General features: G+C 40.6%; 4 protein-coding genes across 5 annotated transcripts; 2 read left to right on the forward strand and 2 right to left on the reverse strand.

Annotated features, from left to right (window-relative positions):
* The first annotated feature begins 279 nt into the window (after window positions 1–279).
* LOC108127920 (N-acetylglucosamine-6-phosphate deacetylase) lies at window positions 280–3117 on the forward strand. Its single transcript, XM_017245250.3, has 4 exons — window positions 280–658; window positions 1784–2052; window positions 2109–2649; window positions 2802–3117. Exons 1-4 carry the CDS (start codon window positions 418–420, stop codon window positions 2981–2983), a joined length of 1233 nt encoding a protein of 410 aa, XP_017100739.2. The 5' UTR covers window positions 280–417; the 3' UTR covers window positions 2984–3117.
* A 10984-nt stretch (window positions 3118–14101) lies between these two features.
* Window positions 14102–20487, forward strand: LOC108127933 (uncharacterized). Of its 2 annotated transcripts, XM_017245266.3 has the most exons (4): window positions 14102–14257; window positions 17793–17925; window positions 17986–19582; window positions 19639–20028. In XM_017245266.3, the coding sequence occupies exons 2-4, from the start codon at window positions 17923–17925 to the stop codon at window positions 19881–19883; spliced, it is 1845 nt and encodes a 614-aa protein (XP_017100755.2). In that variant the 5' UTR covers window positions 14102–14257; window positions 17793–17922; the 3' UTR covers window positions 19884–20028. The 2 variants fall into 2 exon arrangements, with proteins under 2 accessions (XP_017100755.2, XP_017100752.2); XM_017245263.3 differs by having other exon boundaries at window positions 17986–20487.
* Rab10 (RAS oncogene family member Rab10) lies at window positions 14314–17650 on the reverse strand. The gene is made up of 4 exons (XM_017245268.3): window positions 17240–17650; window positions 16536–16735; window positions 16379–16468; window positions 14314–15719 (listed from the first exon to the last, which is right to left on the reverse strand). Exons 1-4 carry the CDS (start codon window positions 17364–17366, stop codon window positions 15519–15521), a joined length of 618 nt encoding a protein of 205 aa, XP_017100757.1. The 5' UTR covers window positions 17367–17650; the 3' UTR covers window positions 14314–15518.
* On the reverse strand, window positions 20465–24966 carry Peritrophin-A (Peritrophin A). Its single transcript, XM_017245267.3, has 5 exons — window positions 24880–24966; window positions 24656–24712; window positions 21278–21493; window positions 21028–21222; window positions 20465–20968 (listed from the first exon to the last, which is right to left on the reverse strand). The coding sequence occupies exons 2-5, from the start codon at window positions 24705–24707 to the stop codon at window positions 20739–20741; spliced, it is 693 nt and encodes a 230-aa protein (XP_017100756.1). The 5' UTR covers window positions 24708–24712; window positions 24880–24966; the 3' UTR covers window positions 20465–20738.
* Between the last annotated feature and the right edge of the window lie 2638 nt (window positions 24967–27604).

Raw genomic sequence — 27604 nt, forward strand, 5'->3', positions numbered from 1 at the left:
ATGGCCATTTTATGCAGCGTCCACGAGATGGCATCCCAAGGTGGCTGGAACGAGCGGGCCAGCACCGCCCAGTGCCGAACTGGGGGCCATAAAAGAAAATTGCACAGGGTCGTGTGTAAACAACCAACAACTTCAAATGAGCAACAAATTGGTTGAAAATCCAGTAGGGCTCTAGCATTTTCAATTTGAATGAACCACCTATTCGCTAATCGTTATCGATTGGCGTCAATCGAATACTGTCCCATCAATAGAGATGGCACTTCGGGGTGGCAGAATGCGGTCCCACTGCCTTTTTTGTGTTTATCGTTAGGTTCGGTTTAATTTTTGCATAGTTTACGTTTCGCTAATTTTTGTGTTATTTATTTTCGAGCCAGAGCTCGAACGGCCACCACCTGCCCCCCAGCCCGCCCTGCCACGATGACCGCCCCGAGGAAGATGTGCTCCTGCCCGGCACCGCCTGCCCAGGACCGGCTAATCCAGTTCACCAACTGCCGCCTGGTTCGCGGCCACCAGTTGCTCCGCGACGATCTCTGGGTGCGAAACGGCCAAATCATCAATCCGGAGCCCGTATTCTTCGACGAGCAGTCCAAGGCTCACAGCCGGATCGATTGTGGTGGTGCCATCATCGCCCCCGGCTACCTGGATCTCCAGATCAATGGTGAGACGGTCCTCCAGAATCCACTAGCTATTCCTACCCTTTAACCCCGTCAAAATTCCACTTTCGCTGCGGGCTCAATCAGTCGCCAAGGTCGCCCATTTTCCCATTAACGAGTTGGATTGGGGGCAGAGTAATCGGAGCGAGCTAATCTTATCGGGGCTTTAGATTCATTCTCCCCCGTAACCCGAGCAGCAGCTCAACCACAAGTGGAGTACAGTGGCCACTAGATAGAGCCGCTGGCTCAAGCGACCCAGTAAACAAAGGAGGCTTTATCAAAATGCAATTTGTTGTCACAGAATTTTATCAGTAGCTCCATATGTGGTTGGTTGGCATTTACTTTTGGAAATGTTTGCTTTGCACTTTGGTTTTATATTTTAATTTTTGCATTATTTAATATCTATATTTGGTATTAGCTTTCATTTTTTTATTTTTGTATTTTACCTTTTCTTTCAAAAGGCTTTCTTTTGCTTTAAAATTTCTTTTTTAGAAAAATACTTTGTATATTTAGTTTTCTTTTAAAAACTTCTATTTTGTTTGCTTATTAATTTTAAATAAAGTTTTTTAAGCTTATTTAAATAGTTACTAATTAATGTATAAGGTCTATTGTAACCTTAAACCATTTCCATAGCTTCTTTTCCAGTCAAGTCTTTCTTATAAAGTCCATAAAAAATACTAATTGTATAGCTAAATAATTACAAATATAACTATTAATATTTAATACGCATTTTATAAGGAAATTCAATAAGATATTCAATAAGATATATCAAATATTTAAAAGTAAATATAAAAAAGCTGTTCAAAATTTAGAATTTAGAAACTTCTTCGAAAAAAAGAAAAAGAAGATATTCCTAGTTTTCAATCAACATCATAATTCTTGTTTTCCTTGATAAAATCTATAATTTTAAACAACGCATTGCAGATCAAGATGATAACATCCAACATATAGTAAGCACTAAACCCCCATAGAACAAAACCCCAAAAATGAAAGCAATTGCTTTAATTAATAAATTACTGGAAGGGGAATAGCCGCAAAATAGAGCAAGGCCAGCACCATTCGGAAACTAAAAATAAATGACAGAGAAAGTCTTTCCGAATTTATTAATAAATATCCCACACTTGTTTCAGGCGGCTATGGAGTGGACTTCTCCTACGACACAGACACCATCGAGGAGGGCGTGGCCAAGGTGGCGCGCGGCCTGGTGAAGAGCGGCGTCACCTCCTTCTGCCCCACACTGGTGACCTCGCCCAGCGACAGCTACCACACAATCCTGCCTCGCATTCCCGCGGCGGTGCCCGAGGGCGCCGGCATCCTGGGCATCCATGCCGAGGGTCCGTTCATCAATCCCCAAAAAAAAGGAGCCCATCCTGAGAACTGCATACTGACTATAGACAAGGTGAGTGAGTCTCGAACGTCCTTCCAATCGATTACCAATCCTGATTTCTCCCCCAGGGACTGAGCTCATTGGAGAGCACGTACGGCTCGCTGGAACGAATCAAGATCGTCACCTTGGCGCCGGAGAAGGTCAGCGACCCGGAGGTGATTGGCCAGCTGGTGGAGCGTGGCATCACCGTCTCCCTGGGCCACTCAATGGCTTCGCTGGGCGACGGAGAGCGTGCCGTCAAGCAGGGCGCCACGCTGATCACGCACCTCTTCAACGCCATGCTGCCGTTCCACCACCGGGATCCCGGCCTGGTGGGTCTCCTCGCCTCGGATGCTGTTCCCCCCGGCCGGACCGTATACTTTGGCATCATTTCCGACGGCGTCCACACGCATCCGGCGGCCCTCAGGATAGCCTATCGCACGCACCCACAGGGCCTTATCCTGGTGACCGATGCCATCTCAGCCTTGGGCCTGGAGGAAGGTGTCCACCATATTGGCCAGCTGCCGCTAGAGGTGAAGCAGGGCAAGGCGTTCATCGCCGGCACGGAGACTCTGTGCGGAAGCATTGCTCCCATGGATGAGTGTGTGAGGATTTTTCGACGGGCCACTGGTAAGGTTACTCAAGTCAAAGACACACCATCACATAGAGCCTAGTTTTTATCAGCCATGTGCGTCGTTCCATTATTTAAGTGCCCTCCTTTATTGTTCTCTATTAGTTCCAATCACTCGACCAATTAATGAAATATTTTGCTCTGTTCCTAGACTGCTCTATTGTCTATGCGATCGAGGCGGCCACTTTACATCCGGCTCAGTGTCTGAAGATTGAGAAGCAGAAGGGCACCCTGGACTTTGGCTCGGACGCGGACTTTATACTGCTGGACGATGAGCTGCGGGTGCTCTCCACCTGGATAGCTGGAAAACGTGTTCACCAGACTGCCGATTAGCTGGGGCATCAAATGCTCCCTGCTGGCACTTAATTTAACCGATATATTTTTACTGACCTGATGCAGGATGCATATTTTATATGACCCCCACCCAAGATTCTCCCAAATAAATTGTTCAAGTTTTATACATTCCACCCAAGATGAAGCTTATTTGGGGTTCTCTGTTAAGGGTTCCTTCAATTAATTCGGAATACTTTTTTTTAAGGATTTAACATGTACATGTAAGGATTTTTTTATTTAGATAGATTTTTAAATATTTAAGTGGATTATCCCATTTTTTTTTTAAATAAACGGTACATTTTTAGCATAAAATATATACCCTTGCAGCTAAGATCGGATATGTACCTCGTATATTTCGTTATGAAACCAATTTATTAGAATTCCAACTTTAAAAAAATATATAAGAAATACATATATGTATATGAAAAGCTATAGGACATAATCAGTCGATCCTTATGAATTGTACAAGGATTACTTTGTACAAAGTACCAACCTTCAGTCTTCAAAAACACGAAAATTGGGTTATTTCGTTTCGCGTTTTTGACACAAACTTGATCAGCAAAATTACGACACGAGTCAAAGTATCAAATCGAATAGTTTTATCTGATATAGTCTTCGAAATTGGTAATTGGTATATTTATATACAGCTATCGAAAAACCCGAAAAAATTTACTTTGTAAGAGATTTAGGAAAATGACTTAAATTTTCTTCGAACCTAACTAAGAATAGATTTTTATGATACCTTCAAGTTTTGGATAAATTTTTCAGAAAATAACAAAAACGTTGAATATGCCAAATAAATCAATCGGTCAAAATAATATTAGTGAACGTCTTCAAAACGTACCACAGCCTAAATAAATTTTCTAAAATATCTAAAAATTTTTTCTTAGTATTTATTTAAACCGCCTTTGTTAGCTTTACAAACCGCCTAGCTTTATAAACCGCCTATATCAGCTTTACAGCGATTTAGTAGAGTCCAAATTTCGGCATCTCTTTCAAGAATTTGAGGCTCAAGACCTTTTTAAATTTTTATAAAGTTCAATGTTAATCGGAGATTTAATTTCTGTGACTATTCCCTTCACTTCACACCATAAAATGGCAATTGGGTTGAGATCAAGTGACTTTGGAGGTGATTCTTTGGTCAGAAAACTGGTGTTCTTAAGTTGTTCTTAAGTTATGCTTTAAAAACGTCCAAAAAAGTGTCATGTCCTCTAAAAAATATGGAAGTATCACCTCGATTAAAAGTTTTGAGTAATGGTGACGATCTGTGATGATTTTGACCCAATAAATGGTCAAGCCTAATAGTATGAAAAACTCGGTCAAATCAATTTGGATGAAAAAGTTTATAATACTATAATTATAATACTAGGTATGTCTTGTAACATACTGCAAAAAAAAAAAAAAAAAAAAAACAACAATTTTGGACTCATACTTCCACAGGACGTTCCTCCACATTTTCAAGGGCTATTTCGAATGCCTGTTGCCGAACGTGAAGCGCTTGACTTAGGGTTTTTTTTTGTTAGAGAATCACTCTTCCAGGAGTTTTATCTATGAAATTATTTTCTCGAAGTCGTCTTTCTACTGTTCCCAAGCTTCAATAAATTTTGCAGTTGGTTTTAAAGCGATAGGAGAAATAATTGAAAGACGAATGAATTAAGAAACCGTTCACTGTGCTTTTTGACAAATCTTAAGTGCAGCTCGCATTTTTTATGCTGGCTCATATTTGCCTTTTGTTTGAAATTACTGTAGGAAATCAACCAATACTATTTTGCACATGGGCTTAGGTTCTACCTTCCTATATTTACTTTTAAATCAGGACAGGACAGTTTAAACACGTACTATATTGCAAGGACAAAATGATAAGAAAGAATCTAACTAGTGTAAAACAACCTTAAGTATTATTAAAACTCCAAAGCATTAAGCATAAAAATTAGAAAAAATTTCATTTATTTCAAACTTTTCTTTGGCACTACTATTATTTACCTACTACCGCGTCGACCAGGTGGTTAATAGCAAATAATGGAAAAAAAAAACATGGAACAAGACGATGGAACTGCATATTCTAGTGGTATAGGAAGGGCCGTCGAGAGCCATGTCGGGCCCCGGGGCATGGATTCCTCACGGGCTCTTTTTCGTTTTCGTCTCTCATTTAAATTACACTGAAGCGTTGCACATTACAGGCTAGTTGGATGATAAAGATAAAAATTACATTTTGAGACGGTTACTAATAATATCACCTGGGTGGTTCCGATATTTATAGTCCGTTTATTTACATATCAGAACGTATTTGTTACATTTTGGTTGAACTTTGGTTGAATATCTCCTTTGGTAGATTGATTCAATATAAACGACTAACTGACGACTAGAGTAGTGAAAACTAATTAATCCAAAAAACCTTACGAGCTTTCTGTTCAGCGAACATCGAAATGATTGCATTGAAATCGAGATTACGGGCAAGTCCTGATTCGAGTGCTAGTGTGCCAAGGTTTGTTAGACGTTTTTGACTCATGGTAGAACGCAAGAAATTTTTTATCCGAGCTAAGAGACTGAATGAACGTTCACCTGCAGCTACACTAACGGGAATCGTACAGTATATTCTTAGTGAGATGCAGATGTTAGGATTAGGGTGGAAGAATATCGGGTCCTAAATTTGCTTCATGAATAGCCTTCAGATGGATGATTTCTTCGATTAAGTCGATAGCGACATCTCCATGATGGGTCTCACAAAATGATCGTGCTTGTTGTCTCAGATCCTGTTGATTGAGTTCTCGGTATCTCCAGAAAAAACCAAATTTGACATCAATGGCATGACATGGGTCAGTAATGTTCAAGAGGATGCTCTCACGAGTATCACGCTGAATCACTCGAGCGGATTGCTAAAAATTGTAATCTGGTCGCTATATAAATGACGTTCGTAAAATAGTTTTGTTAATATAAAATGACTTGTTAGTGAGATCAACCAATATAATTTTTAATATTTATTCATTCTTATTAAACATTCATATTTTTCTTTCTTAATTTGGGCCATTTAAATTTTCGAAAAAAAAATTAGACCCCGCTGCCGGGCCCCTGTCCATTGCAGGCCCCGGGACAATTACCCGGCTGACCCCCCCTCTCATCGGGCCTGGGTATAGGTATTAATAGTTGATAATAACTCGATTTTCCAAATCATATAGAAATTAGAGTCGAATAACTTTTTCCTCGACCAGCTCAAATATTATTTTTACCGCAACTTTATGGGTATATCTCTTCTAAAAATCAGCCTATTTGACTGAAATTTGTCTTTCAGGTATCAATTAACTATATAAATAGTAAAAAGTTTTTCAAAAAACCATCCTGTACTGGAGCTACAGAAGTTTGCAATTTGTGGGGGCTGAAGGGGGCGTGTCAAAAATTTGAAATAAACTCTAAGCGTTCATACGGACAGATGGACATGGCTATATCGACTCGGCTGTTGATGCTGATCAAGAATATATATACTTTATGGGGTCGGAGATAATTCCTTCTCAATGTTACATACACTCACACCTTACCAATACACCCTTTCCCTCTATTAGTACCGGGTATAAAAATTAAGAGACACGTAAATTCAAATATTCCAAAGTGCTGAAAAATGTTGCCGCCCATGATGGGGAATCCCCGCAGTACAAGCATGTGAGTATAAAAGAGAACCTCGAACCAGCAGGCGATAGTCGGCAGGCCAATGCCCACTGGCCACCAAAAAAAGTCCGAGTAGGAGGTCTTCACCCACAGTGAATGTTAGATGTGGCTCTTGACATGTCCAGAGACCAGAGACCAGGATAATACCCGCGGTGATCATGGCCACAAAACGGTACCGCCGCAGATTGTTCAGCAATATAGTCCCCCTATCATCTTGACCATCAGCGATCCGCTGCGGAAGATCATGTGCAGCGGCATGGATATGTTGAAGTTAAAGCCATAGTCGCTGCGATATTCGGCGCGATAAACAATGCGATGTTTAATCATGGGGGTTTAGGTGTATGGGCCCTTATACTTATAACTTTCCTCGAACAAAACTTACTTTAATAGATACATACGTATTTAATGGGCGATAATTTACTTTTAAATCTATCATTGTTTTTGTTTATAAGTATTTGAAAAAGTATTGCTTATAGATCGTACAAACTATTGAGCTAAACCAAATTAACTTTTCTAGATCGTTTTGAAGAAAAATCATCAATGATCTCTTCGAAATTCATTTCTCGTAGCAAATCATTTTCAATGCTAAGCAATAGGATAGCTTTATTATTTTCATTCTCGAAAATGATCGTCCACCATTGCAGCTGCAATTAGAAACCATCGACACGAGATATGTATGTTAATTCGCAAAGCAATCTCGATATATGCGAACGCGGTGTCAAAGTTGTTACTGACAAGTATCCGGTAGTAAAACAATAGTAGTTAGTTTTTTCGGTAGTTTTTGCTACTTTGAAAGATAAAGAATCAATAAAAGATACAAATTGTATCAATTCATTTGTGAGAGACGGTTCTTAGTCATCTTTATAAATTTCTACCAAATTTTCTGCAGCTGATCGTCCGTTTCATTTCATTAAATGAGTTCATCGTCCGTAACTCCGTTTCATTTAATTCATCCAAATGATTGAAGAAATCAAATCCTTCGCAGGCCATTTCATTTTCGAGAAGTCTATCAGTCAAAGCTGAATAAAATTGATCAATCACGGAATTGAAACTTTCCACCCGGATATTATCTCGGAGAGGAAGCTGGGTTTCTTCAGCTTGTGAAGAATCCACAGGAACGAGGAAATCATTGCGAATAATCCTCTGTGTTTGATAAGTTTTGGGAAAGTTTTTCGTATTTTTCAAATTTTTCTCTCTTCGATTCATCGAAGGATCTGAGGGATTTCAACGCTACTGGCACATGAAGAACCATGGTAAAATCCTACAACAATTTATTTGTGAATCGTTGAATTTCTCTAAGAAGTCATTCCAAAATACAGTGTAAAATGCAATTACCAAGCTGTTCATTTTCTGAAAGAGTGTTTTTGCTTCGATTCTCACGATGTCTATCTGCGCGTCATTCTGACGAATTTCCTCTAGAGTTTCCCTTAGTTTATCATAACTATCAATGAGAGCCTTCATAGCATCGGCCCGACACTTAAGTTTTTTAGGACATGAAATTGGCCACCGTCCTTCGATAATTTAGCGACCTTCAGGTTTTGGTGTGAAAAAGGTATAGATATTTTAAACAAAATTGAAGAAATGCACAGTAAATGTACTCAAGTTGACTACAGCCTTCCCCACCAAGTTCAAGGAGTGACCACAACAAGCAATCAAAATGGCCATAGATTCTTCTCAAGAATAAGCACTTGCATCCCTTTGTACTTCCCAGCCATGTTCTCAGCATTATCGTACGACTGTCCTCGAGAATCACTAATATCAATACAATGCACTTCGATAAAATTTAGGAGAGCATTGGCTATAAAATGTGAGAAATCTTTCTCGTGGAGTACATTCTTTCATGCAAAGAGTTATTATTGTCAACTGGTCAATGTGAGCCTCATCAGGCGTAGAATGAAACAGAATAGTACTTCGACTTTTAAACCCTTTCTAGTATTTCATTCTTTACCTTCTCGCCCGTCAAAGTTATTATTTGTTCACAGATAGTGGATGACAGACAATTGAAGTGCCCACTCCCCTTATTGCCTCTTTCTTTCAAATAAGTATCAAGAAATGGATCGTACTCAGCCAGCAATTCTAGAATCCGCAGAAGCTTCCATTTCTTGATGATCCGATCAATTCGTTATCACCTCTGAAGGCTAAGCCAATATTGGCTCTCTTCCGATTGTCTTTTTTCTAGACCGAGATTATTTTCAAAACATCATTACTTTTGTTTTTTCGTATTAGAGAAGCTCACGCTGGTGTACCCCAAGGCAGCGTTCTTGGCCCGTTGATGTACAATGCTTACACGGCCGTCCTCCCTGTTCTTCAGAGGCCTGACCTGCTCGCAGCAACCTATGCAGACGACACCGCCTTCCTTACCACCGCCGATAGCGCATTGGGGGCAGCCGAAACGATGCAATTGCAGCTTGACTTGCTCAGCGACTGGCAAAAGCGATGGAACATTGCCGTCAATAATGAGAAGTCCACTGCCTCTACATTTTCTCTCTGCAAAGGCAACTGCCCTCCAGTTAACCTTAACGGCTCTCCAATCCCACAGGTAGGCAATCCCAAGTACCTGGGATTCACCCTAGACAGGAGGCTCACCTGGAAGCCCCATCTGATTAAGAAGAGGAAACAGGCTAATCAAAGACTTCGATCCTTCTACTGGCTTATGGGTAGGAGATCGAAGCTGAGAAATCCTCATTTACAAGGCAATAATACGCCCAATGTGGACGTACGGCATACAGCTCTGGGGCACTGCGAGCAAGACGAATGTCCGAACTATGCAAGCTTTCGAAAATAGAGCCCTTCGAATCGCCACTGGGGCCCACGTCTATCATGACAATCGCACCATCCACGAGGTTCTCAATTTTCCTTGGGTCAAGGACGAGATCCAAAGAAGCAGCGCACGTTACATGCAGAGGCTTCATAATCACCCGAACCGGTTGGCCAGCTCCCTGCTGGACAACAGCGAGCAGCCCAGAAGACTAAAAAGGATCTCCCCTTACTACTCTAATTTACTACACCCCTTACTACACCCGCTGGACCTCCCCTTACTACTCTAATTTATTTCTACCATATTAATATTTAAAATTATCTATAAGTGAAGTTTACGTGATAACATTTAATGGTTGTGCCTAATGGACAGTTTTAAATAAACATTACCCTGCTATTACAAAAAAAAAAAAAAAAAAAAAAAAAAAGATCAACGAGTTGATTAGAAGTTTGATTTTGGGCTTCCTTCTGATAAGTGGAATCAGCGATATCAGGGCCGTTAGTTTCAACCGCGAACTTGGAAACAATAGTTTCCAAGAATTCAGTTTACAAATTTTTTAAAGATTTAACAAATTTTTTAAAGATTTAACAAATTTTTTAAAGATTTAACAAATTTTTCTTTATATTTTTGGCTGCAGCCTTCCCCTTTTCTGGGCCACTTTGATAAACTCGAGAAACTTTATGACAGCCCGACGAGTCGCCCATTATTTACCTCGCTATAATTGTAGGATGATTTCTTTATCTGTAATTGTCCATCCAGTAACTAAAAAATAAGAGATACTCACAGGCTGCCCATCGATGTTTTTGACAGATTCCAAAATAGCACTTTCAACTATTTCTCTCACTTCGAAAATGTAGTTCATATCCAGATATATCACGAGCATAAATTGGACCATACTTCGACTACGACTGTGCAGTTGCGACTGATTGTTTTTTAACTTTTAACGAGTGGGTAAACCAACACCTCGCTCAACCTTTGTTAGTTTATATTAAATCGACGCCGAGATCAAATTTCTGGGTAATAGCGCGCCCGGCACAGCGTTTTCAATACTTGGAACCGAACTCATTTTTTTTTTAAGATTAAAAATAACGTTATAGTATGCTTGGATTGGATTAAAGATGATTTACTCCGGTTATGTTTTTCATTTTATCTTTTTTGTCCTTGCATTCGGAATTTTTTAAATTAAAAAAAATATATATATCTTTGAAGATAAGTTTGGGGATGCCCCCAGTTTGTGGGTTGACCTGTGGTGAATCCGGTCCTGGCTGTCATATATCTGAACGATCGGAATTTGGTAAAACTATCATTTATTTATTTATTTTTGAAAATAGAAGCTTGGGATTTTTCTTACATTTTGTATTCTAAGAAATTATTTTTTTAATAAAATTTAATTATGCCTGATCATAGCTGCAAGGGTGTACCATCTTTTGATATAAATAAAGTATAGGCATTGAAGGCTTCGGTGCAAGTCCCCGAATGTACTTCGAAGTTTGTACTTAGGACTTTAAACTGATAAAAATTATGGGTTTTTGGGAAACTTTTACTTACATGTATTGTAAAATTCGCTTTTTTTAACATTCGTACGATTTTGGATACTATTAAGGATAACAAAGTACTATAAGTTCTCTCTGGATCCGGCCGTGTAAAATAACTTGTCTCAATAACTATTTTTTGTTGTCGAAAATAGTTGGAAAATAGTTGGTTTTAAACTAGTAACTAGTTTAGACCCTTATTCTCAATGCATTAGAGTTTAAAGCCGGTTTTCGGAAAAATCGTTATGCACTCCACTTTGGAATCGCTCCACGGAATATGTAGGAATATAGCCAATAAAATAGGAATATAGCCATTTGATCGATAATGAGACCCAAAATTCCCTGAAATTGGCCCGACTCGGCTATTATACATTTTGCATTTGATCGTTGGCCTTTGCAAAATGTGGAGGCTACTCGGCGGGCTCTGGACTTGATCTTCTGTTAGGAGGGGGCACTGTATCCATGCCAGTCCACGTTTCTGCACTGATTCTTCAGATTCTAGATGCTTGGAAGAAATCCGACTTGCAAATGAGCATGTTCAGAAAACAAAATCGCTTCATTCTAAAATGAAGGAAAGCGTAGAAATTATAGTATTGAAAATAATGAGTTTTTGGCGGAAAAACTTACATTATTGGCCCAGGGCATCCTCGATTTTTTTCACTAAGACAGTGGCCTCGTCAATTTTCTTATCCAGAACCGTAAAGAACTGTTCAATAGCCTCTATACGCTCCTTATAGGTTTTTTTTTATGGTGCCAATGGGCTAACTCAAGGATACCATATGTACGTGCTAAGGCGGCTGCGAAACCTACTATAGCACCAATCGGTCCAAAAATCAGGCCACCGATCACACCGAAAAAAAACCCACGAAAGACGAATCTCCTCATTTCCTCTGACTCAGAGGAAAACTCAGATCCTCTCCTGTAGTTCCTTCTCTCTGATCTTCTCTAGATCTTCTCTCTGTCGTAGAAGCCACCTGGTCCGAAATCATCGTGGACATCATGCTTTAACTCTTTAAATAGATTCCCGAGCTTAGCGGACTGGAAAAGCGTCGTCATGTTCCAGGTCACGTTCTTTTCCTGTGGCGAGAGGTTGCTAGAGCCTATGTATGTTGGGGATGAAGATGTCGAAGGTGATGTTGATGGAGGTTCACCACCCGAAGACAGAGGACACACAGTTCTCGTAGGTGAGTTTGGTTCAAATACCGAATCCTGGGCAGCTTATCCTTGGCGTTTCCCTTGTGTTCCAGCATGGCGGTATCAATCTCATCGATGGCCCCCTGCAGCTTTACAAACTTCACCTTATTGTCGATATTCGACTTGATATTATATTTCCTTAAGATATTCGACAAACTGTTTATACCATTTTGTATATCAACAAATTGGTTTTCATTGCACGTAACAAAATACGGAAAAAGGGCAAAAAATACAAGTACTATTGCCAAAAAGGCAGAAGGAGGATGCTTTTCCATCATTGCTCAATAAGAATTAATGCACCTCCGAGGAACTGGCTAATGCTAATGTTATATGTTTGGGTATATAATGTATGTATTATATACACATGTATCGATATGCATTGATTTTTCCGAAATTTAATTTCAACTTGTTTAATCTATTTTGTAATCTATTATATTATCATAGATGTTTTGGGGAAATTCCGGCAAAAAAATGTGTTTCTTATTTGGAAAAATGACTGAAGCCTAATGTTCGTTCAAATGTATTCAAATGCACCTAACAAAGTTCAAATGTATTCCATCATACCTATTAAATCCTTGATTCCCAGAATCACATATATAATATATATAATCACACATAATCACCTATATAATCGCATATACGTCTTTAGATTCATACGATCATAGAGACAATCGGATCATCGGTAAACATACAACAGCTGTGTTCATAGAACTAGCAATAAAATATAAAAGTTTTTGCTAATTTTTCGAGCCTTTGCCAGATTTTTTTTTTAATATTGTACTCTGTAATACAGACTACAGTCTGTATACTCTATTTTTGTCTTTAATCAATATTTTTGCACCAAATCACAAGCCTTTAGATGTTCATTGAAATAGAAGTTTCTCCTTTTCTTCGACAAAAAGTTCCAAGATTTGTTTTTATTTTCTGAAAAGTGACTTTAATTAAGTTAGCTTTTGTAATTTATTGGACAATACACTATTACTATGGGAAACATTTAATTTTCCCCATAGGAATAAGGGGAATAGATCGTTCATGGTTTTCTATGCCGTAAAATATGAATCGAAGTCCGAAGAACGAGGTTTTCGAGGTTTTTTGAAGGTCCGACTGAAGGGCACTGAAGCTAAGCTTATCCTTTTGCTTCCATATGCATCTGGGACTATTTTCCAGAGACTAATAGAGTAAAATGTGAATGCTCAAAGTCCACTACATATTCATACATACGTATACTTATAGAAGTACCATATAGGTATATATTATAATATAATTCAATGAAAATAATAAATAAATAAAATGTAATAAATGTAAAATAATAACACAATAGCTACCTAATGCATACCAGTTTTTTCCCTGAAAATATTGCTTTGCAAAATGTTGAATGAGCTTTGAATCTTTATCTTTGGGCGTTTTACATTTAATTATTTCGCATGGAAAACTTATGATGTGTTTTTTGTTTTTAATCAAAATCTCTATTAGATGTGTAACGAGAGCAGAAAATTTTAAACTAAGCGAAAACGTGCATTTGTTAACAGATAATTACCCGTTAATTTTATGAAAATTTAACAAAAACCCTCGCAAGAATTTCCTAAATTGCAATTAACGAGCTAAAGTCAACAAACACTTTTTAAAATATTAAATATTTTTATGTTTTTTTTCCGCTATAAGCTATTTAAAATATGTGGCTTCATTGAGTTTAAATTGTTTTAACTAGTGTTTCAATAAACTTCAATAAATTTAATGAATTCTAAGAAGTCGTAATTTAAATGTTAGATTTCTTTTCATTCTTGCATTGAAAATCGGAAAAAATCGTCTGCTTGATTATATTTTAAAAAAGGTATTTTTGAAAGAAATATTTTATTATTTTTAATGCAAAAAGCCAAAAAGCTAAATATTATTATGAAAATTATGAACTAAAAATTGTGTATCTCGCCCATAGTACTTAAGTTGAAATTCAGCTTTTGGGTTTTCAAAACCGACCTAAGGAGCCCGGGAAAATTACGACTTAAAACAAATCTTAAAAAAAAATTCAGTATAGCTATCGCATCCGGCAAGGGAGCAATAAAAATTTAAATTTTCTAAAAAAATAACTCCATTTATAAGTGATATTTGGTGTGAAAGAGATTAGTCCCGGAGGTGAGTTGCTTTTGCCTTTTTGAATACCAAGCCGCCCAGAAGACAAAGACTAAGGATTATATGACATGGTTTAAGTTTTTTATATATTTTTTGTTTCTTTTTTTGCATTTTTTTTTCAATTTGTTTTTCATAATAATAAACTGTTAATCATTTGGTGTGGACAACTACGCTAAATCCATATACAGTTTACACGTAATAAGTATTAAACGAAAATAATTATGTAGAATAAAATTATAGGGATACGGGAGCGGTGATGGGCCTCCTCTGTTTGATCGTCGAGGCCGCCGAATACAAGCTACCGATCTTCCGTCCGCGTTCGCTAACTTAATAATGAGAAACCCGGGATCGCCACCTGATTGGCTCTCCTCCTCCTCAATCCTCACTTCTCACTCCTCACTCCTAAAAAAAAAAAAATGCACGCAAAAAAATGCATACGCGGTACATTCATACAATATATAAAAGCTATTTTTGGAAAAAAGTTAAGAAAACGCCCAAACAGTGAGCCTTGATGTTTTAGGAAATCCAAGCGGGAAAACCTATGCGTTTTTACATATATATATTTGATACTATCCAATGTATAATATGTATTCGTTTATGTATATCTAGGCTGCAAAGCAAAACAAAACAAGTCGAGTCGTAGGTGGCGGTTGGAGACAGGTAGAAATCGTGATGGCGAATGGCAATTATCGACGAATGAGCTTAAGGAATCATAGGACTATATATATATCAAAAGTTGCGTTACAAAAGTTGCTTGTGTCTGTCTGCATTCTGGAACCGATATTGATCTTTCGTCCGCGCTAAGCGTTAGCTAACTTAACAATGTTAAACCCCAGGTTGGCTCATCCATTTATCCCAGGGTTTCCCTTCAATCTCCAATCTTAAATCTGCAATCTGCAATCTGCTGCGGAGTCCAAGTGTCGTCTGTGTGCGTGCGTCAACTAACGTAGCCTTGTGTTCTGCTTTTACCATCATGGATCTTGTAAAGTTGCTTCCAAATGTTCGTATTACAATATTTTTTATATCGTTAAACTTTAGGTAGGTTGTTTCTGTTGCTTGTTCCAGTTATTAGTAAGTAAATGGTTCCCTCCGGCGACGCGGCCTAGGTTTATTGCTTCATTTCGTCGGGTGTCCGGGTATGTGTCTCCCTCTGTCTGTCTGTGTGTGTGTATGGTGTGTGTCTGTGTGGAGCAGTTTCAAAAACTGTCCCCCGTATATCCATCCCATCGAATCCAACCCATCATCCATAGTGTTGGGAGGTCTTTTACGCACAGCACTTCCCGGCGTATCCCGGCGCCTTGTCGTTGTTCCGCCGGTCGATGATCACCCTCTCCTGGTTCTCGGCCGACTCACGGCCGGACGTCTTGTCCAGAATGGCCTGGGCCAGCTCGCAGAAGGCCTCCTCGATGTTTGTGTTTGATTTGGCGGATGTTTCCATAAAGCGAATTCCATGTTCCCGGGCAATCTACAAAGACAACGCAACCAGAGACGACGTAGATTATTAGAATGGCTTGGGTAAACACAGTGGAAATATATATAATTTATAATTATTAATTTATAAATTATATATATTTTATTATAATTATATATATATATTATTATAATTATTAATAATATATATAATTATAATTGCTGGCGGCCCAGCAACACGCACACTCTCCCGGAGATCGGCGAATAGCAATCACCATAAATAACCCTATTGAGAGCTCCCAAACGTAGAACTTTATTATGCAATTTGTTTTTGCCTTCGGCCTTCGATTTTTGTTTATCATTTCAAAATTGCCAGCTACTTTCTGTTGGGAATTCACAAAACTTTACAAGTACTTCCTATTTTGAAGCATGACAGTATACCATCTCCCTCTTTTTGAGCAATGGTACCCTAAGAGCTCTACATTAAGTTTGGATTTTTAACTAACATTTCGACTCATAACAAAAGGCGAACTATGATAGAACCTAGAATTATAAAATATTTTCCATAATAATCCCACACGATAGCCCGAATAGACTTTGTACGACGAAGAGCTAGCCTCATGCCCATTTGCATGACTCATGTTGGCTTATTTTCCTTAGTCTACACAGGGTAAAAGCTAGAAGATAGCTCCAAGAACTAGCCGCCCTGCTTACCGCTTCGCCGCGCTCCTTGTTCACCACCCGTTTGTCCGTCATGTCGCACTTGTTGCCCAGAATCATCTTCTCCACGTCCTCGTTGGCGTGCTGAAAGCAATAATGACGAGAAAGAATTAAAAGAATACCCTTCAGAGATGTGATCTCGAGCACCCACCTCGTCTATATTCCGCAGCCATTTGACTATGTTCTCGAAGCTCTTCTCGTTCGTTATGTCATAGACGAGCATTATGCCCATGGCGCCTCGGTAGTAGGAGGTGGTTATCGTGTGGAAACGCTCCTGGCCGGCGGTGTCCCATATCTGAAGTTTGATCTTCTTGCCCTGCAGCTCCACTGTTTTGATTTTGAAATCGATTCCTAGGCGGGAAGATAATAAATAAATATATTAGAGCAATTATCAGAGCAATGACGTCACGAAGGCCAAGGCGAACAGATCGATGATTCATCCGGACACCGGATAACGGGTTCGGGAGTCCGCAACTGGGGGAACAGCTGACAAAATGCCTGCACGTATCGGTTACGTGTTTTTCGCTTAGACCTGGTCTAATTCGAGCTACTAGCAACAAAAACAACTGGCACCCGACCAGTCCAGAAGGGCTAAGATCCCACACACCCACACACACACACACGCTCGGGTGATAGGCATGTAGGTGCGTGTGGTTTCGGGATCCCCTCACGACCACCCGATAAGACCTTGCCACGCCCAATTACACACACGCATATCCTTGCCCCGGGGTCGACGCAGCTGCGTCGCAGTCGCAGTCGCCGCCGTCGCTGTCGCAGCCACTGCCACTGCCGCCGTCTACAGCAGCTGACACACATATGCAGGTACAGGGTGTCCCGGTGTGGCGCACTACTCACCTATGGTCGATATAAACGTTGAGGTGAAGGCATCATCCGAGAAACGGAACAGTATGCATGTTTTCCCCACGCCCGAGTCGCCGATCAGCAACAGTTTGAAGAGTAAATCGTAGGTTTTCTTTGCCATTTCCTTGCCTCGCAGCCGAACAAAGCACTAACACACACCCACACACACGAACACACGCACGCACGCAGGTGACAAACGATAATATTTAGCTGAATGCACTCTTGCCGGTAGCCCTGCTGTCGCCCCAATTCTTTTATTGGCGTATTGATTGTGTTTGATGCTCGGACAGCCGTTGATTCCCTCACGAGTTTTTATGTGCGGCAATAATTGCACCAAAACAGCAGCTTTATCAGAAAAGAAGAGGAGAACGAACGGGCGACTGCTGTGCGCGCTTACCAATACTGACATGCGCGCTTATGAACACTGTTTTGAAAAATATCGATCGTTGCACCACCGATGTTATCGGCTTGTTCATATATATAATGTTGTGATCTTTTTTCACCGTTTTTCAATTTTATAAATGTTTTCCTTAATTTTGTATTCAAGTGCAAGAAATTATTGATTGCAGTTGAAAACTTTAGCTATCGATAGTTTTATAGCCATTGCACTTGGGACGTTTGCAACACTGTTTGTAAAAGTGCGTTTACACTCGGAATTTTGGCAAAATAAATAAGAAATGGTAAGCAATCCCATGTTACAAATTACTCTCAACCTTCTTAAATCGGCTAATCACCCGTAGGACGGGGAAGACACCGACTGGCAAAACTGCCTGGTCGAAATAAAGGACCGCGGCCAATATTTGCTGCGTTCGGAAAAGTGGGCCGACTGCCGCTTCTTGGTGGGCACTCCGCCAAATCAGCAGTTGGTTGCTGCACACAAACTCCTGCTGGCGATGGCCTCACCAGTTTTCGAGACAATGTTTTTCGGCAACCTGCCGGACAAGACAGATCCCATCGTCATATCGGATGTGCAGCCCGAGGCGTTTGAGGCTCTGCTGGAGTACATCTACACCGACCGCATCCACATTACTTCTTTCGACAAGGCCTGTGAACTGTGCTATGTGGCCAAAAAGTACATGCTGCCCCATGTGGTGACGCGCTGCACCCATTTTTTGTGGGCCGATCTCAGCCCGAAAAACGCCTGTCGGGCCTACGAATTCGCCAAACTCTTCGATGAGCCGCGCCTAATGCAGAGCAGCATGGACCTTATCGCCGCCAACACCCGTGAGGTTTTGTCGGATCCCAGCTTCCTCGACATCGAGGTGCCCACCCTGATGGCCATACTGGACCAGAATCGCCTGAACATCGACTCGGAGCTGGATTTGTTCAACTGCCTGCTCAAGTTTGCCAACGAGCGCGGCATGCTCAACGAGTCTGGCCAGGAGGATGATGCCAGCGGTGGGGAGGCGACCGGGGAGGGGGGCCACGTTTTGGTGGAAGAGATCAAGATGGAGCCCGATGTAGCGGCTATGGTGCAGCACATGCACCAGGACGAGGAAGGTGAGTCCAGCTTCGAGTCAGATCCGTTTAGCCAGCCGTCGACGTCGGCAGCTGGAACTGGAATGGCTGCCTCCGCTGCCGAAGCAGCCGGAAGCTCTGCATCAGCTGCCTCTCCGCCCGTGAATGTTGAGATCGATGTGGCCGCCGCCGCCGCCGCCGCCTCTGACGACGTGGTGATCATCGACAGCGACGCTTCGGGCGATGCTGCCGCCAATATGATCAACCTAATGGATGCCCAGCGCACAATCCTGGACGGAGCCATGTTGCGCCAGGCCGTCAAGAAGATCCGCTTTTTGACGATGACACCTAAGCAGTTCGCCGAGGGGCCGGCGCGCTCCAAGCTGTTGCAGCAACACGAGGCCCTGGCCATACTCATCAAGATCTCTAGTCCAACCCTGAACGACTGCCGCATGCCCGAGGGCTTCTGTGTTTCGCGGAGCATGCGGAACTACTACGAGCCCGGACTGCGAATGGGAAACCGAGAGCTGGGCTCCGCTTACCGTCACCCGAGCACGGTTGTAACTTCGGGGATCTGCTTTTCGGGCGCCGGGCCGTCCATTCGCAGCGGCGGTTGCCCAATCATGATGAGCAACTCCCAGCCGGCCTACCCCCGCATGGGCCCCGCGTTTGGATTCGGCTTTGGCGATGAACAGCAGCTGGGCATAAGAGCCCCGGACCAGATGGGCGTGCCGGAACCAGCTCCTCTGCCGACCGGAATGCGATGCTTTGGGGATGCCTACGAGGGGGGACCAGTGGGCCCGCCACTACCGCCCAACGAGAACGAGCCATCTGCTGGACCCGTGCCAGCCCTGGGAGGACCCGGAGCCGCCCCATCAGGTAATTCGCACAATGATATGGTGCGCGCCTACTGTAAGCGCTCCCTTACCCGCCAGTTCGATTTCCGCAACACGAGCGTTACGGATGCTGGCGTAACCTTTCAAGTCGACACCAATATTTGGATTTTAGGCGTCCAGGTACCTACGAGGGTGCTGTGTGGGGAAATGACGTCGGCCGGGTTCACGGAACGCTACACGGAGGTGTTATACGCCCATATTCAGGATATGCACGGTTCGCGGATCACCTACACCCACTGTACGGCCCGTGTCCGATACGATTCGCAGCTGGACCTCACTTTTGATCGGCCAGTCTACATCTACCGCAACCAGATATACAAGATCTATGTCGTATTCAACAAGACGGGGTGGTATCCAATGTACTCGTGCGTCCCCGACGCCAACTGCCATCGCGTCAAGTTCATGTTCAACGTCGGACTACCGACGGAGTCCGTGCGCGACGGCCTCATATACGCCATCATCTTCTCCACCCCGCAGGAGCACGGACGCAATCTGGTTGCAGACTAGAGATGTACTAGTTAGTATTTTGTATTTTATTGTATGTGATAGATCGTAGGCTTTTATCCTAGCGCTAGTTTGTAAAATTGCCAGTACTTTTCGGTTGCTGCTGTTGGTTCCAAAATTGTATTTATTTCGAATTTAAAATTGTACTAAGCCTAAGCCCACGACTCAATCCAATCGATTCCCATGACCGACATTGCAATACAATTAAGAGTTAAGAGTTAGCTTTACTTCTTTTTTTTTTCCTCTAAATATTTGATGTATTTTTACCTTGATCTTCGATGGGTACCGGGTATTTATAGTCGCGGTCAGCAATGACACCTTCCAGGCTTAACTCTTAAATAAGGACTTGTAACCCGAGCTGTACAATAAATAAAATTAACTTTATTGCGATTCATATACAAAAGGAGACCAAACAACAAGAAAGTTAATAATACGGAAAATGAAACAGAGGTGGTGGAGAACAAAACATTATTTCGGAGTGCCAGGAGGGGCGCTGGAGGAGCATACGCTTTAGAAACGGAGATAGGGAGTAGTAGTAGGATAGCTGGGGCTTTGAGCTTTATACACATAGGTAGGCAGATTAGTTTTCTTTATATATACAGGGTCCTCGTCTCGGGGTCGATCGTCGGATAGCCCTATTTGCCGTAGTTGGCGCAGCTGCCGCTGGCGTACTCCGGATCCTCGCAGGTGAGTGTGTGCTCGTCGAACACCTTGTCCTCGCCGCAGCTAATCAGGCGCGGGTGTCCCTCCACGCAGGTGATGAGGCGGTGGCAGTCGCCGGACACCGGGAACCTGGGGAAGGGCCAGAAGCGGGCGGCCACCGAGTTGGGGTCCACCTTGGTGGGGCACTTGAAGCCCACCACAGCTGCAAGTTCAAGTCCAGGATTAGTTGGCGTTTGGATCTCACATCTAGGATATACTCACCCTCGGGATTGCAGTGGTCCAGCAGCTGGTCCGGCCAGTTGCATCCGTGGATGCGCTCGTCGTAGGCCAGGCCGGCGTCGCAGTCCTGCTCGTGGGGCTCTCCGTGGGCGCACTTGATGTACGTGGTGGAGCAGTCCTTGGACACGGCGTACAGTCCAAACTGGTACTCGCAGCCCGGCGTGGAGATGGGAGTGGCTGAAAGGACACGCGGTTAAGATTATCCAAAGAAGGTGTCCACTTCTCGACTTACGATCCCACTGCCGGCCCTTGCAGTCCACCGCCCAGTTGTAGTTGCAGTGGTTGTGCACGGCGCCCTTGCCGTCGAAGAGCAGGCCGTTCTCGCAGGTCTCCAGGGTCAGGGTGCCGTTGGTGCAGAGGAAGAACTGGTCGCAGTTCTCCGTGTGGGCGTAGGCCTGGACGCCGTACTTCTCGGGGCACTCGGGTGCGCCCACGGCCAGGGCATGTCCTGTAATGGATTCGAGGGTGAGTTTATAAAGTCAGAGGTTGGTTTTTCTTCTATTTTTCCCACAATTATCAACTTGTTCTTAAATTGTTTCATTTAAATATTTAATTTTTATGCTTTAACCAAAAAAAAGAGGGACAAGATGGCGACGGAGAGAGCGAGAAGAACTTTTAGACGCAATTTTTCATTACTGACTTAAAATTTAAAAAATGAAATGGTTTCACGAACTTTCAAAATGTATTTCCATTATTCAAGCCTTTTTTTTAGTCCTATTCAAGATCAATTATAGAAATCTTGTTCTGGGACCACCAAGTCTGACAAGATGGCGACAGAGAGAGAGAAGAGAGCGAGAGAAACATTTAGGCGCCATTTTCTAACAACATCCAAGATGGCGACAGAGACGTGAAATTAAAAATTATTCCGGTAAAATATTAAAATTTAAAAAAAAGTATGTAATGGTTAAATTTAGTATTAGCACTTCATTTAGTTAGTATTAGTATGATATTTGTAGATATTAAATATCAAACATTAACAGATCGTTCTAGAATCTACATAGAATCCCCAAGACTAGCGAGATGGCGACAAAGAAAGCGAGAGGAACTGTTAGACGCCATTTTCTGAAGGACTAAAATTAAAAATAATTCCGGTTAAATATTTAAATAAAAAAAACCGTATGTATTGCCTGTTTTTAAGAAGTTCTGGTTTTTTTCTATCGAATTTCAATTACAAACAGATTCCAAAGTCTGGCAGGTAAAGGACTCGAGAAGCGCGAGAAGAACTATAATTTAGAACCGTTCAGATATTCAATATTTAAAAGCCTTTATTTGAGTCCCTGTTGTGGGTTTCTTTCAAATAAATTATAATACGATCCAAGAATGATCTGACGAGATGGCGACAAGGAGAGCGAGAAGAACTGTTGGGCGCCATTTTCCAATACTACGTGTTATATTATTACGTGTAATACAAAAAAAATAGTTCCACATAAATAAAAGAAAAAAAAGTTAAAAAACCTACTCTATGTATTGCCTGTATTATTGGGTTTTTATAGCTCCAAGACTAAAAGGTTCGTTTTTGGATCCCAAAGAGGCTGACAAGAGAGGAGCTCTAAGAGCCAGAGGAACTGTTGGGTTCCATTTGCCCAAGATAGAAATAAAATAATTTCAGATATATTAGATATTCAAATTTTCTACTTAAAAAAAACGTATATTTAATTTGTTTTTTTTTTTTTTAACTTTAATGAATAACAATTATAAACAGATCGCTTATGAATCGGAGGAAACTGTTCCCACCATTGTCAAACCCGAATGGCAGGCGCGTCTACTTCCTTCCTGTCTGCCAGAGCGTCTGTTTAAGTGGCAGAGTGCCTCACCTCCCCCCCGTCCTCTATCTCTTGGCCAGAGCTAACTGGTTTTTTGGTGCAAGTGCAAGTGACGACACAACACTTTTGCGCATCTTCGTCGGATGGCGGTGATGTAATGGAAGCTGGCATGGTTGCCATGGAATGCCCATGCCATCGAGATCGAGGCAACAGGTTGACGTCGACTACTTTTCCGTTGCTTTTCTCGAAACCCCCACAGCCGAAAACCAAGCATAACGTAAATATTTAAATTCCTCAAAGATTTCCGGTAATTTTTCACAAAAAGACAAACTCAAATGTCAATAAAACGCCGGTGTCATTGATCCTGTATCGATCCTGATTTCCAAAGCATGGGGTTTGATAGTATTTTTTTTCAAAACCGATTTATAGTTGATTATTAAAAGAAGTAGGATAGAAGACTATTAAGACTATTATTTGCCATTCAATCAAGGATATTTCTTTTTAAATCTTCTCTTCTTTAAAATCTGTCTGTTTGAAAAATAAGTAAATTGTATGATTACTATTCGATTTCCAGAAAAAGCCGTTTTCCAAATAAGCCCAGCTATTATATATAACATCTTTTCAGTAGGTTGGATATACATATCTATCGGGGAGATCGGTCTAGTATTAAGGCTAAATTATTGTTGTAGTTATGGAGTCCATCAATGTATTTCTAACTAATTTTATTTATTTCATCTTTCTATCAAGGATATAGTTTATTTGTTGAATTTTCCTTATTTAGAAAAACAGATTTTTTGATATATTTGGACTTGATTTTGCAAATATTTGTGTAAAATATTGAAAAATTTGCAAAACAGTTTCTTATTTAAAACTACATTAATCTTTATTAAGGTTATCGAATCATGAAGTTTTAAAGTCTAACCATTGATAATTAAAAATATTAAAAGGTAATATATGATTTTTGAGAGTTGGATTGTTTCCAAAAGGTAGTTATTCCAAAAAACTAGTCAATACTTTAGAAAACCATATAGCTACCGGCTTAAAACTGAATAATTCATAGCCATATCCTCTCTACAGATATCCAAAAGTGCGGAATCGTTAATCGATTTTATCACAAAATCGAAAGATCAAATCGGTTGATCCAAAGAGCAACCTTTTGGGTAAGAAATCAGAAAAAACTGGTCGCGTCGGGTAGCCCAGAACTAGATCGGTATAATTTGATAGCTTTCGGAGGCTTTTGTATATTCTTACTTAATTGTCAACTGGTTTGACGGGACCAAGTTCTACTTTTGACCGCGTTTGGCATTTGTTTTAGTTCATTAAGCTGTCGGATACCAGATATGCACATATATCTGTGTACTTTAATGGTTTATTAGTCGGACTGGGGAGAGAGACCCAGTCCAGCCCAGCCCAGCCCAGGCCAGGCTGCTGAGTCAGTCGAAAAGCAAAAGTGATCGCGCCCCGATTGCACATGATCTGCATGGCAAATCAGTTGAAAAGCCATGGGGTCTGGTGGCTCAGGGTTAAGTTTTTTGGACCAATTGGAGCTTTGGTAACTGATAGGTGGGGTTAGCCTTCGGCTAAAACCAGTAACTGACTGGATTAGGATCTAAACTCGACTAAGGTGAGAACAAAAGCCGTCTAACGGTTATCCGTCTGGGCTAAAAGATACTATATACATATACGTATTTGGACACTTTGATTGCAAATGGAATTTTTGAAAGTAAAAGCTCCAGAGAAACACACACGCCAAGTTGGTAATTGAAAGGTTGCGATAATTGTTGGTTTGGTAATTGTTACACCGATCAAGGCCCTAAATAGAAGGGGCCTCCATTGCGACTACTTACCACTGGCGAGCCAGGCCAGGACCAGAACACTGCACACTTGGTAACGCTGCATGTTTTCTAAATTCAAAAATATTTTTAGTTTTAATTAGAAATAATAATGGAAATAATTAACACAATAAAACACAAACACAAATAGCACAAAAATATATGACAATTACACCGCAAAAAAATAATATATATATGTATCGCAAACACTCGCAAAAAATATTCAAACTTCAAAATACCAGATGGAAAGAAATGGAAACTTCCGCTCCAGGAGGGTTATACGTTTTAACGGTTATGCGTTCCAAACTCAACTGAAAAGATTTATACCGCGCTCCAAGAAGAAGAAGAAGCCGATCGGCCACGGCGTCGGCGCAAGCGCAAGCGTCAGCGGCGACGCCAACAGCAGCCCCCAACAGAAGCGGCGACTTAAAAACACAACAACACAAAAAAATGAAACAAAATAAAAACAAAAACACACAACAAACAAAAACAAAAATGGACAAAGTTTTGCAAAGCTAAGCTTTGATTTCTTAGCTTTGCATCCCCGCGGGGGAGGGCGGGTGGAAAGGAGGTGGTGGGTGGTGGAACAGTGGGAATGGGTGTGCGAGTGGGAGTGGAAGAAGGAGGAGGGCCCGTTGTGTTGTCACAGTTGCCTTGCTTCTTCTTGTTGTTGTTGCTGCTGCTGCAGTTGTTGTTGTTACTGTTGTCTGCATGAAAAACGGGATTTGGGTTGCCGGAGTGTTGCCATCCCAGCTTTTTAGCCTTTTTATTTAATTTGCTTTTTTTTTGGAATCTGGATTTTAAAGTTTAAGACTGTATTCTTTTTTTATTCCTTACGGGTTTTTTTTATTTTTACGTCATAGAAAGAATACTAAAATTTGGCTTCATTTTTAAACAATGAGGAAGGTACTTAAAAACAATGAGATACCCTGTACTACAATACTTTTTCATTTTCCCTTAAAATCACCTTTTTTTTTTTTAAGTCCTTTTGGGAATTATTGCATAGAAGTACATATATTAGAAAGTAAAACAAAAAAATAATTAAAACTTTAAGAAAACATGATTGGATTGAGTTCTTAGTCACCTCTTACCTATGTACGTTTGATTTTTGTAGCTTAGGAACCTGGTCCTGGAGACCACTCATAAATAACCCACCTAAAAATCTGGATCTATAGTGTCAAAAAACGATGTTAATAAATAAATTAATTGCTTATATTTCAAAGTTCTTACTCAAAAAATCAAGTACTATATGCTGTTACCAAATTTTAAGACTTGTAATCCTTCAAGATAAGTGATCATGAAATTCGAAATGCACATGTATGTGAATTTTAGTCTTTCCGCTTCAGATACCGGTTAGGAGATACTACTGTACTACTGATACTACTAAGTAACTGAAATTAATTTAACGGGAATCTTTTTATAAGTCGTTAATTCAGTCCTTATTTTGAGTAAATTTATAACTGGCGTCATTCTTAAAGCCTAAAGATATATTTGGTTTGGTTGCTCAATATACTAGTTTTCCCTGCCATAAAATGCATAAGAAAAGGAGAGAAGCCTTTGAAGGTTGATTTTGTGCGCATATCGAAAGGTTCTAAACTATATGTACTATATTTACATATGTAATAAAAATATAATATATGATATATAGATAAAAATATGTATAAAATCATACAAAAAATACATTATTTTACATACATTATCACACTTTCCTCATTATAAGCCACAAACATAAGTACTAAAAAGAAAGTTATCTATCACAAACCCACATTAGTAACATCCATCAATGGGATGACCAAGATCTGCGGGTCAAAGTTCCCATTTTCTTACTGCTTACCTTTTAGCCTTTTTTGTGGATTTTAGACCGCTGATTTGGCTTTTTCCCGCCGCCCCTTTCCCCGCCAGCACTGGATGGCTAGCTGAGCGCGTGTGATTGAAAGTAAAAGGCAAAGCTCGCGCAGACCATAAGCTTCATTCATGATTGGGTCCCGTTTGGCGATTACCGTTACATTGTTAACTATTGCAAAACTTTTGCCTCTGCCGCTGCTGCTGCTGTTGCTGTTGCAGCCTCTGCCCGCGTCCGCGTCGATTACATAATAGCTCTCTGACTGCGCTTTAATTATTTTGTTTCTGTTTGTGTTGTTGTTTTTGGTTTTGTGTGTTTACATGGAAGCTATTTGGCTTATTTGCTTTTGGCCACTCGGGTAATTAACGACTCTTTGTCCACCCCCCCCTCTCCTCCCCTGTGGCTTGACAAAGGGTTAATGGATCAAGCCCGGTACCTCAAAGACCCCGTAACTCCCGAGTGAAAGGTTCGTTGATTGATGGATCATAGAAGATCTGCTCGATGCGATACAAATGGCAATTATAGTATTTCACAAACCAGATGGATCACTAATTTTGTGTAGTTTTGAAATCTCATGTTTTTATTCAAAAACGAAATGGGCATGACGGGACGGGATTGTAGGGGATATGGGGATTTACAGTTGAGCGATGCCTTGGATGAAATTTAATTTAAGAAAAATATATGAATATTAAAAATTAAATATATAGAAGAAGTAGTTGAAGTCCTACGGCTTAAATAGTGGGAGTTCTTCGGAAAGAAAGAAAAAAGTTAAGAAAAGTGTTTGAAAACGGGGAAAAGGTTTTTGCAGAATACAGAAAATAAGGTTAGAAAAGATTATAAAAAAAATTAAGGTTAGAAAAGAGTTCAAGAGTTTAAGATTTTTAAGATTATGGTATTACATCGACTTTAAAAAAGAAAATATTAAATAGATAAGAAACATTTATAGAAAATAGTTTAAAGTTTTTGAAATAATAATTAGAAGTATCTTGAAGAGAAGATAGATATAGTTTTGGAATTGAAAATGATAAAATCAGAAGAAGATGAGAGATAAAATGAAAAGAATGATATATTTTTCATAAATATAGAAGATAGATGTATATGTAATCATAGATACACATATA

Source organism: Drosophila bipectinata, chromosome XL, assembly GCF_030179905.1.
Source record: "Drosophila bipectinata strain 14024-0381.07 chromosome XL, DbipHiC1v2, whole genome shotgun sequence".
Classification (NCBI taxonomy): Eukaryota; Metazoa; Arthropoda; class Insecta; order Diptera; family Drosophilidae; genus Drosophila; species Drosophila bipectinata.

What these genes read in the sequence shown, in the direction of transcription:
- LOC108127920 (XM_017245250.3), top strand. Translation starts at nt 418, where the DNA reads ATGACCGCCCCGAGGAAGATGTGCTCCTGCCCGGCACCGCCTGCCCAG. An exon ending in CCTGGATCTCCAGATCAATG is followed by an intron (nt 659 to 1,783) that starts GTGAGACGGTCC and finishes CACTTGTTTCAG; the next exon opens with GCGGCTATGGAGTGGACTTC. An exon ending in GCATACTGACTATAGACAAG is followed by an intron (nt 2,053 to 2,108) that starts GTGAGTGAGTCT and finishes TTTCTCCCCCAG; the next exon opens with GGACTGAGCTCATTGGAGAG.
- Rab10 (XM_017245268.3), bottom strand. Translation starts at nt 17,366, where the DNA reads ATGGCAAAGAAAACCTACGATTTACTCTTCAAACTGTTGCTGATCGGC. An exon ending in AACGTTTATATCGACCATAG is followed by an intron (nt 16,736 to 17,239) that starts GTGAGTAGTGCG and finishes CTTCCCGCCTAG; the next exon opens with GAATCGATTTCAAAATCAAA. An exon ending in ACAAGGAGCGCGGCGAAGCG is followed by an intron (nt 15,720 to 16,378) that starts GTAAGCAGGGCG and finishes TTGTCTTTGTAG; the next exon opens with ATTGCCCGGGAACATGGAAT.
- Peritrophin-A (XM_017245267.3), bottom strand. Translation starts at nt 24,707, where the DNA reads ATGCAGCGTTACCAAGTGTGCAGTGTTCTGGTCCTGGCCTGGCTCGCC. An exon ending in CCTGGCCTGGCTCGCCAGTG is followed by an intron (nt 21,494 to 24,655) that starts GTAAGTAGTCGC and finishes AATCCATTACAG; the next exon opens with GACATGCCCTGGCCGTGGGC. An exon ending in GGACCACTGCAATCCCGAGG is followed by an intron (nt 20,969 to 21,027) that starts GTGAGTATATCC and finishes TTGAACTTGCAG; the next exon opens with CTGTGGTGGGCTTCAAGTGC.